Source organism: Penaeus vannamei, chromosome 6 (assembly GCF_042767895.1).
Source record: "Penaeus vannamei isolate JL-2024 chromosome 6, ASM4276789v1, whole genome shotgun sequence".
In the NCBI taxonomy this organism is placed as follows: domain Eukaryota; kingdom Metazoa; phylum Arthropoda; class Malacostraca; order Decapoda; family Penaeidae; genus Penaeus; species Penaeus vannamei.
This window is the reverse complement of record NC_091554.1, coordinates 2,994,418-3,004,417: the sequence shown is the minus strand read 5'-3', so window position 1 is coordinate 3,004,417 and position 10,000 is coordinate 2,994,418. Positions and strand designations below refer to the sequence as shown.

At 41.2% G+C, this 10,000-nt stretch overlaps 1 protein-coding gene across 1 annotated transcript in view; it reads right to left on the bottom strand.

Moving 5' to 3' along the window:
• Positions 1-1,004: 1,004 nt before the first annotated feature.
• LOC113808748 (cyclin-dependent kinase 20-like) overlaps positions 1,005-10,000 on the bottom strand; it is a 28,950-nt gene continuing 19,954 nt past the window's right edge. The window contains exons 5-7 of the mRNA XM_070122329.1: positions 7,805-7,945; positions 1,563-1,649; positions 1,005-1,207 (exon numbers count right to left, since the gene is read on the bottom strand). Of these exons, the coding sequence (XP_069978430.1) occupies positions 1,028-1,207; positions 1,563-1,649; positions 7,805-7,945 (408 nt within the window). The 3' untranslated portion in view covers positions 1,005-1,027. The remainder of the gene's footprint in view (positions 1,208-1,562; positions 1,650-7,804; positions 7,946-10,000) is intronic.

The following is a 10,000-nucleotide window of genomic DNA, read 5'->3' as shown; positions in this document are numbered from 1 at the left end:
AAAAGAAACTAAACAATAAGTAAAAATACAGATAAATAAATAATAATGAAACAAAAATACGAAAAAACAAGACCAATGGGAGAGCTTCCTTAAGGGTGACATTGCCCTGTCTAAGAATAGGAAATTGAGGCGTGTCTGAAGGTCAACAGAGAAACGGTCTAACTTCCTTATTCTTTATTCTCCAACTCTCTTTCACCTGTTTTCTTCCACTCCCTTTCTTCCATCTACTTATATTTATCATATTTTTTCATTATCTAGTTTTTTGCTCCTTAGTTTCTTGTCTTTCTCCCTACCTATCGTTTTTTTTTTATTCTGTATTCCATCTGCGAGTGTTTCTCTCTCTTATTTTCTCTATTCTATGCTTCTTTCCTTTCATTTCTTTCTTTTTTCCCTCCTTTTTCCCTTTCTTCCTTCGTATTTTTCTTACCTCCCTTCCTCGCTTCCTCTTTTTTTTACATCCTATTCTCTCATTTCTTCCTTTACATCTCTCTCTCCTTTCCGCTGTTCTTCCTACATTTCTATCCTTTTTCCATTCTGTTTTTCCTCCCTCCCTCCCTTTCTTTCCTCTCTTCTTCCTTCCTCCCTCTATCCCTCTTCCTTTTCTCTTCTTACTTCCTCCCTCTATCCCTCAGCCTCCCTCCCTCCTCCATTCCCTCTCCTTCCTTCCTCTCTCTATCCTTCATTACCCCTCCCTCCCTCCTTCCTTCCCTCCCATCTTTCTTTCCTTCCTCCTTCCCTCTCCTTCCTTCCTCCCTCTATCCCTCTTCCTTCCCTCCCATCTTTCTTTCCTCCCTCCCTCCTTGCTTCCTTCCCTCCCTCTATCCCTCACCACCCCTCCCTCTTTCAATCCCTCCCTCCCTCCTTCCTTTCCTCACCACGCCTCCCTCTTTCAAACCCTCCCTCCCTCCCTCCTTCCCTCACCACCCCTCCCTCCTCTCTTCCCTCCTTCCTTCCCTCACCACCCCTCCCTCTTTCAATCCCTCCCTCCACCCCCCCCCCCGAACCTCAAACCCAACCCAACACCTCCTCAACCCTTCATGTACAGCGTCTCGAGGTGGTCCCGAATGGCATCCGAAACGTGGTGGATGGGGAAGTCCGTGACGTAGTCTTGCGTGGCAGGAGGGGGCCTCTTCTCGGACCGTGGCAGGGGCATCTGGCTCACGGGGGTCGCCAGGGGAGCCGTGAAGAAGTAGGTGTGGAGGAGAGCCTGCGAGGGAGGTGGAGGGAGACAAGGTGAAGTGGATGAGCGTTGGGTGACGGGGGGTGACGGGGCGGGGGGGGGGATATGAACGTGGGTTTGGGTGGTGCGTGTGGCTGAGTGATATTTAGGGTAATGTCATATGCACATGAAAAACAAGTACACACACACACAAATAAAACAGACACACAAACACACAGACGCACAAATAAAACGGACACACAAACACACACACTCATATGTGTGTGTGTATGTCTGTGTGAATATGTATGTCCGTGTGTGCGTGTGCATTTGTGCGTGTGTTTATCCATCCATAAATTTATCTACCATTCATTTATTCACTCATCCATATACTTATCCGAACCTTTTTAGCAGATATCCTCTTGTCCGACGAATATATCAGAAACTTTTTGATGAGATCCATGGCATCCGGCGAAGCATCGGGAAGAACCTGAAAACGAGGAAAAAAAGCTTTAAAAATGACGACAGTGACACATCATGTTTCACTTCGGTCTGACATTTCACTTAAAAAATATCCTTGGCATCCAGAAGGACTCGAGTTTACCTTGTTTATCTTTCTTAATGATGTCCATTATCATTATTATTCCGCGTGCAATCCACTGCGCTGACTGTGCTGTTGCAATATATACCTGCAACAACTTCCTTGCTAATGTTCAAGCTCATTAAAGGTACAGGTGTTTGGGAGAATTTCAATCTACCTTTCACTGAAGACTGCTTGGAGATGTACTAAAACTAGGAAGTTATTTATTTCCTTCTTATTTCTTCTCTTTCGTCTTCTAATTAGCTATTATCTCCTTATCTTCCTCCCTCTCTTCTTTCTGAATTTCCTCGTATTCTTTCCTTCCTCCTTCTATTCTTATTTCTACATTTTCTTAGTATCCTTCCTCCCTCCCTCCCCTCTTTCTACAATTTATTTCTTTTCATCCTTCCTTCTTTCTCCATCTTCGTTCGTCTCTCCTTTCTGCCTTCCTCCCTCTTCCATTTCTTCTCCCTCTCTTCCTCACTTGCTTCCTTCTGTCCATCTTTCCTCCCTTCCTGTCTCTCTTCTTTCCTTCCTTCCTTCCTCTTTTGATATCCCTAATCTCTCCCTTCCTCCCAATCTTTCTTCCCTCCCTTTTTATCCTCTGTTGCTTCCTCTCATTCCTCCACCTCTTTCTTTATCAACCACCTTGCCTATCACCATTTCTTCCTTCTCTCTTCTTTCTTCTTCCTTTCCTCCATTCGAATCCTGCCTAAGGGTTCCGAGATTAAAAGGAAAAGGACATCCACTCGGGGTTCGTGACGTAAAACTGGTTAAAGAAAAAAAGAAGAAAGAAAAAACATAAACACAGGGAGATGTCAAAACACTAGTTTGAGTCTGAGTTCAAATAAACTTCATAAAACAAGGTATAGGCTGGCTCTCTCTCTCTCTCTCTCTCTCTCTCTCTCTCTCTCTCTCTCTCTCTCTCTCTCTCTCTCTCTCTCTCTTTTCTCTCTCTCTCTCTCTCTCTCTCTCTCTCTCCCTCTCCCTCTCCCTCTCCCTCTCCCTCTCCCTCTCCCTCTCCCTCTCCCTCTCCCTCTCCCTCTCCCTCTCCCTCTCCCTCTCCCTCTCCCTCTCCCTCTCCCTCTCCCTCTCTCTCCTTTCTTTCACTTTCACCTTCGCCAATACTGTATACATTGGATTTTGTGTTTTGTACATAAAATATCCTAAATCATGTGTTGTTGCTGCTGGAATCCTGGGAATATCCGATTCTCGAAATAGAAGAAAGGATACTGACCTATTATTACATTCTAAAATAATGTCGAAAAAAATAACAGTTATGAAAGGTTAAGAAAAAAGTGTTGTCATTGAGGTAAAGGTTATTAAAAAATCCAAGATTCCCTCTTCCATCATTAGAAATAAATTATATTAATCACAAAATTATCAGAAAACTTAAATAGCACAATATGTCGATAAGGCAGGACACATAAAAATAGAAAGACAAATAATTCATTAACGAAATCACACACGAAAAAAAACATACAAATTTCTGAGCGAGACCAAATTCACTCCTTTCTTTTCCTTTTTTTTCACTCCCAATAAATAAAAAAACAAAAAAACAAATGTGCAATAAAATATTCCTGACCTTGTTTACGCTCGTATCCCACCCAAGTCACGCAGCCCGGCCGAAACAACGACTGATTGGCGGGAGTTTCGAAATGCTAAAATTCTGAGACGAAAGCGCGCCATCTCGAGTCTATAGATTAAACCAATGCATCATCGCTTGGTTTGCCAATTACACATGCGATCGAAGGATAAGTTTTTTTATATATATATACACAGACATACACATACACTATCTCTATCTCTCTTTTTTTCTCTGTCTCTTTCTCATTCTCTCTCTACCACAGATAATCACACACACACACACACACGCAAATACTCACACACACACACACACACAGATACTCTCACACATACACACACAGATACTCACACACACACAGATACTCACATACACACACACACACACACAGATACTCACACACACACACACACACAGATACACACACACACACAGATACTCACACACACACACACACAGATACTCACACACACACACACAGATACTCACACACACACACACACACACACAAGTTCTAACACACAAAGAAAAATAAAACTTCTTTCTCCTGGCAGAAATCTGAATAGAATTTTACCGACTTGATCATTTTTCTGAAGATAATTTATTTTCTATCAAACGACTAACTTCATGGACTGTTCTGGAAAGAGGTTTGAGTTCCATTTAAAGTCGGATATTTTTTATCGTTATTTATATACATATATTTCTATAAGTGTAAGTTTTATTCCAACTCTATTTAGACTGTTTTTTCTCACCCTGTCTATCTCTTTTTCTCTCCCCCTCTCTCTCTCTTTTTCTCTCCCCCCTCTCTCTCTCTCTCTTTTTATGTGTAAGTTTTATTCCAACTCTATTTTTTCTCACCCTGTCTATCTCTCTTTCTCCCCCCCCCCTCTCTCTCTCTCTCTCTCTCTCTTTCTCTCCTCTCCCTCTCATCTTCCTCCCCTCCTTCCTTCCATCCCCTCACCCACCCACCAACCCCCCTCCCTCCCTCCCTCCCTCCACCATGAGCAACCCAACCCACGCATGCGCATCTCACACTCACATGACTCCCCCCCTCCCCATCTTCCTCACACGAAAACCTTTCTTTCTTCTTCTCTTTCCTTTCTCTCTTTTGAACCAAGGAAATCACCTTCCTCCAAAAATAGAGAAGAAGAGAGAACAGAACCAAGGAGAGAGAACAAGAGATCGTCTGCGAGGTGGTCGCTTTAGGTTAGAATCGCCATCGTCTGCAACGCGCCGTCTGTTGACAAAGAAGCGCGCGAGAGGAGACGGACACAAAGATTTATCCTTCGAGGTTCGAGAGAGTCACGGTTCGAAGCTTTTTTTGTTGTTGTTGTTCTGTTGTATTGATCGAGTCATTTGGCGTTGCTGTTTGTATTAGTGTTTGTGTGTGTGTGTGTGTGTTAGTGTGTTCGTGCTTGTGTGTGTGTGTGTGTGTGTGTGTGTGTGTGTGTGTGTGTGTGTGTGTGTGTGTGTGTGTGTGTGTGTGTGTGTGTGTGCGTGTGTGTGTGCGAGCGTGTGTGTTTGCGTGTGAATACGTAGGTTAGTTTCCTAGCTCATTGTCACTAAATCCAGATAGTCACGTGGACAAAATTAAGTCACGTGATCACGAACAAAATCGTGACTCGGAAGAAGAGAATGTCCTCTCTCTCTCTCTCTCTCACACACACACACATACACACACACGCAGACCACGTGACAAGTACCCCTGCATGTGAACAAACCTCTCCTGGGTATTAAACACGAGTTCAACGATCTTAGAAATATTAAACAACCACGAGACTCTGTATCAGTGTATATCTTAGTCTTAAACGATGGGAAAGACTAGCGGCGGGTCCGTTATAAGTACAGACGCAGAAATAAAGGCATATCTGTCTATATATCTAATAGATATACATGTAACTATCTATTTGCAGAAATAAAGGCATATCTGTCTATATATCTAATAGATATACATGTAACTATCTATTTGCAGAAATAAAGGCATATCTGTCTATATATCTAATAGATATACATGTAACTATCTATTTGCAGAAATAAAGGCATATCTGTCTATATATCTAATAGATATACATGTAACTATCTATTTGCAGAAATAAAGGCATATCTGTCTATATATCTAATAGATATACATGTAACTATCTATTTGCAGAAATAAAGGCATATCTGTCTATATATCTAATAGATATACATGTAACTATCTATTTGCAGAAATAAAGGCATATCTGTCTATATATCTAATAGATATACATGTAACTATCTATTTGCAGAAATAAAGGCATATCTGTCTATATATCTAATAGATATACATGTAACTATCTATTTGCAGAAATAAAGGCATATCTGTCTATATATCTAATAGATATACATGTAACTATCTATTTGCAGAAATAAAGGCATATCTGTCTATATATCTAATAGATATACATGTAACTATCTATTTGCAGAAATAAAGGCATATCTGTCTATATATCTAATAGATATACATGTAACTATCTATTTGCAGAAATAAAGGCATATCTGTCTATATATCTAATAGATATACATGTAACTATCTATTTGCAGAAATAAAGGCATATCTGTCTATATATCTAATAGATATACATGTAACTATCTATTTGCAGAAATAAAGGCATATCTGTCTATATATCTAATAGATATACATGTAACTATCTATTTGCAGAAATAAAGGCATATCTGTCTATATATCTAATAGATATACATGTAACTATCTATTTGCCCGGTTGATATGCATGTGTAGACTGATAAATATGCTTTTATTTCTTTATTTATGAATGTCAAGTATATGAACATTCTTTGGGTCGGGCCTCACACAATTCTAACAAACCGGCAGTAGATCACTAGCAACTCGAGGTGTCGGTTTTGATGATTTTTCAATGAAAATATAACCATCAAAACCATTATTTTCTATCCTTTTTGAAAACTTGAAGCGACCAAAACGTTCGACCCTATTCGCGAAGCATCCGAAGCTTTGGTGACGTCATCAAAACAAACCCCCAAATAGAATCAGACGCCATGACACACCTCGAGTTTGCTGCTGATCTAGCCTTTCCCTCTAGCCTTTCTCCTTAAACTATACGTAATATGGCGGGGGGAAATGTAGACGTTCGAGGGATAATAAATTCGTTATCGAGACTCTGCTTCACAACCTAACCTAAGCAGAGGATAGCGACGGTTGCGATCAGCTGATGACGTTGTGTTTTTGTTTCATTTGTAACATGTTGTTTGTGGTGAGTTTGTGATCAGAGAAGAGAAAGGGGAAGTAGGAGAGGCGAAGGAAGAAGAGGGAGAAGGGAGAAGTAGAAGGAGAGGCGAAGAAAGAATAGGAAAAGATGGAGAGGCGAAGGAACAAGAGGAAAACGGCGGAAGTAATGGGGGGATGATAAACAGGAGAAAAAAGGAAAGGAAGAAAGACGTGAAAAGGTGATATAGAAAGAAAGCTAAGGAAAAAGAAAGAAAGAAAGAGAAAAGAAAAACCTGCGAATGTGAGAAATAGAAAATGCTAATGAGAAAAAGAAAATCGTAAAGATAAAACGTGAAATAAAAGAGATTGCAAAAATGGAAAGAATACATAAAACAGGAATAACTAAAAAAAATGAAACAAATGAAAATGGAAGAGATACATAAAACAGAAATATCTAAAAACAAAAAAAGGAAAGAAAAAGAACTAAAAATAACGGTTTTAAAAGAGATGCAAACCTTCACTGACACAGGTGTTGCATACCTAACCTTGAACTTAATTAATTCTTTCTCCGTTTATTTATAGATTCAGCGTTTTTACCTTAACTCTAATCCAGTGGTAATCTAGTGGTAAGCAAAACAATCATGATAATAAAAAAATACAATAATGATAAGAAAATAATTGATACAATAATAAGAAGAAAATAATTGATACAATAATAATAAGACAATAATTGATACAATAATAATAAGAAAATAATTGATACAATAATAATAAGAAAATCATTGATACAATAATAATAAGAAAATCATTGATACAATAATAATAAGAAAATCATTGATACAATAATAATAAGAAAATAATTGATACAATAATAATAAGAAAATAATAGAAGTAATAACAGCAACAATAGCAACAACTATAACATTATTAACAACAGCAAGAAGAATCACAATAACAATATCAGCAAGAATAACAACAATAACAAAACAGCAATAACCACCCCCACCTCCCCTCCACCACCACCCCCTTCAAATTCCCCCATCACAACCCCCCACCAACAACTTCCTCCTAAGCCACCTCCCCCCCTCCACCACCACCTCCCTCCCCCCTCCTCCCCCCAACCCCCAACAAACAACCCTCCCCCCCTCCCCACCAACCCCTAACCACCAACCTTCCTCCCGTTCCACCACCACCACCTCCCCCCTCCGCCATCACCCCCCCACCTACCCCCTACCCCCCCTCCATCCCCCCCCCCCCCCGCCCCACCCTCGTACCCACCTGTTCCAGCGGCACGGCCTTGGACTCCGGGAAAGTGATCTTCTTGTAGTCCGGCAGCTCCGAGAGTCCGGGCCACGTGCACTCGCTCGGGGTGCCCAAGATCTGCAGCACAACGCACAGCTGGTCGATGTCGCTCTCGCCCTGCGGAGGGGGAGTGGGGGGGAGGGGGAGGGGAGGGGTAGCGGGGTAGGGGTGGTGGAGGGAGGGGAGGGGAAGGGAGGGGGTGGTGGAGGGAGGGGGGAAGGGAGGGAGGGGAGGGGAAGGGAGGGGAGTGGAAGGCATAGGATGGGACGGGGTGGTGGAGGGAGGCGGGAGGGATGGGGTGGTGGAGGAAGGGGAGGAGGTGAGAGAAGGGGAGAGGTGGTGGAGGGAGGGGGGAAGGGATGGGAGGGGTGATGGGTGGTGGAGGGAAGGGGCGGGGTGGTGGAGGGAGGGGGAAGGGATGGGGAGGGAAGGCATAAAAGGAGGAAACGGGAGGGACAACGAAGGAGGAAGAGAAGAGGAAGAAAATTTCAAACCATCAGTTTCCGTCGACATTAAATTCCTAAAAAAAAAAAAAAAAAAAAAAAAAAAAAAAAAAAATCATTATAAACTAAAAATAGACAATTTCCACTTATCCTCCATCTACACACACATTCCAATAATTTACCTCATTTACTTATCACGCCTTTCCCATTATCTATCGCATGACCTTCCCCTATCTATCGGATCTTCATTCCTTCATGAAAATTCTACTCATGAATAACGCTCGCACCCCCCCCCCCCTCCGCCCCCCCAACCCTCATGAATGACGTTAGTTCCTTGTATGTTGAAAAAAAAGTCTGAATGAAAATTATTTACGATTATGAGTCAAGGTATTTAATTTATTTTTTTTATTGGTTGTCAGAATTCCAATAAAAGGTAAAGGGTTAATCATCCATATATATATTTTTTTTAATCAAATATCTATTCTCGTTTATGCTTTTTGTTATATTAAAAAAATATATGTATACCAAATTCTGATAAAGGTAAAGGCTTAATTCTCCATATTTTCATATCAAATATTTATTCTCGTTTGTGCCTTTTGTTACATAAAAAAAATTCTTTTCATGATCCTTAAACTAAAGAGACTTTTATCACACTCCGCTGACTCATCATAAACTCCCCAAACTCCCCATACACTAATATATTCTTTCTCTTAACCGAGGGGAAGTTTGTCCCCCTCATCCTCCCCCCCCCCACCCTATCTTACGCCCCCCACCCCCCAATCCCCTCCCCCACCCTCCTACAACACTTGAGTCTTTCCCCTTCTTTCTCTTAACCGAGGGGAAGTTTGCTCCCTTCACCCTCCCCTCCCCCCGCCCTCTCTTACCCCCCCCCCCCATCCCCTCCCCCACCCTCCTCCAACACTTGAGTCTTTCCCCTTAGGCCTCAGCAATTTTTTTTTTCTTGAATAGCGGACCCGCCGACATATATTTCGCAGAAAAAAAAAAAAAAAAAAAACAGTGAAAATCCCGATTTTTTTTTCAAATTTCTCGCCGATATTATGACGTCCGCGAAAGAAATGGTAAAACAAATAAATACAAATCAATTTGTCTATGATTTATTGTGTATGGTATCGTTTCTCCCGCCCCCAAAACAAAATAAAATATATTTGGAAAAAATACTCTCACGCGTCATGTCATATCTATTGTCTATCATGATATATTTTCCATTTTGATTCCAAAATAACAAAACCTGGTTGAAAGAATTCTCTGTCTTCATTCAACTCCTCGAAGACTTGTAGTAAGACGCTGGAACTGAGACATGCCTTTACTTCTGATCTTTGGAAGGCAGGAGGTACACTTGTCTTATTTTGGTGCTGGGGATTTTTTCTTTTCTGGGGATTTTTTTCTTTTCTTTTTTTCTTTTTTTTCCTCCCACCGACATTTCATTATCACCAGACTGGCTCGCTATTCAAGAAGAAGAAAAAAAAAATAGTGTTCTTTTTCCCGCATCCCTCCTCCTACTCCTATCCTTCTCCTACTCCTATCCTTCTCCTACTCCTATCCTACTCCTACTCCTATCCTACTCCTACTCCTATCCTACTCCTACTCCTACTCCTATCCTTCTACTACTCCTATCCTTCTCCTACTCCTATTCCTACTACTCTCCCCATCCCCACCCCTACTTATCATCATTAAAACTATATCCCTAACTTTATTACTGTCACCATCA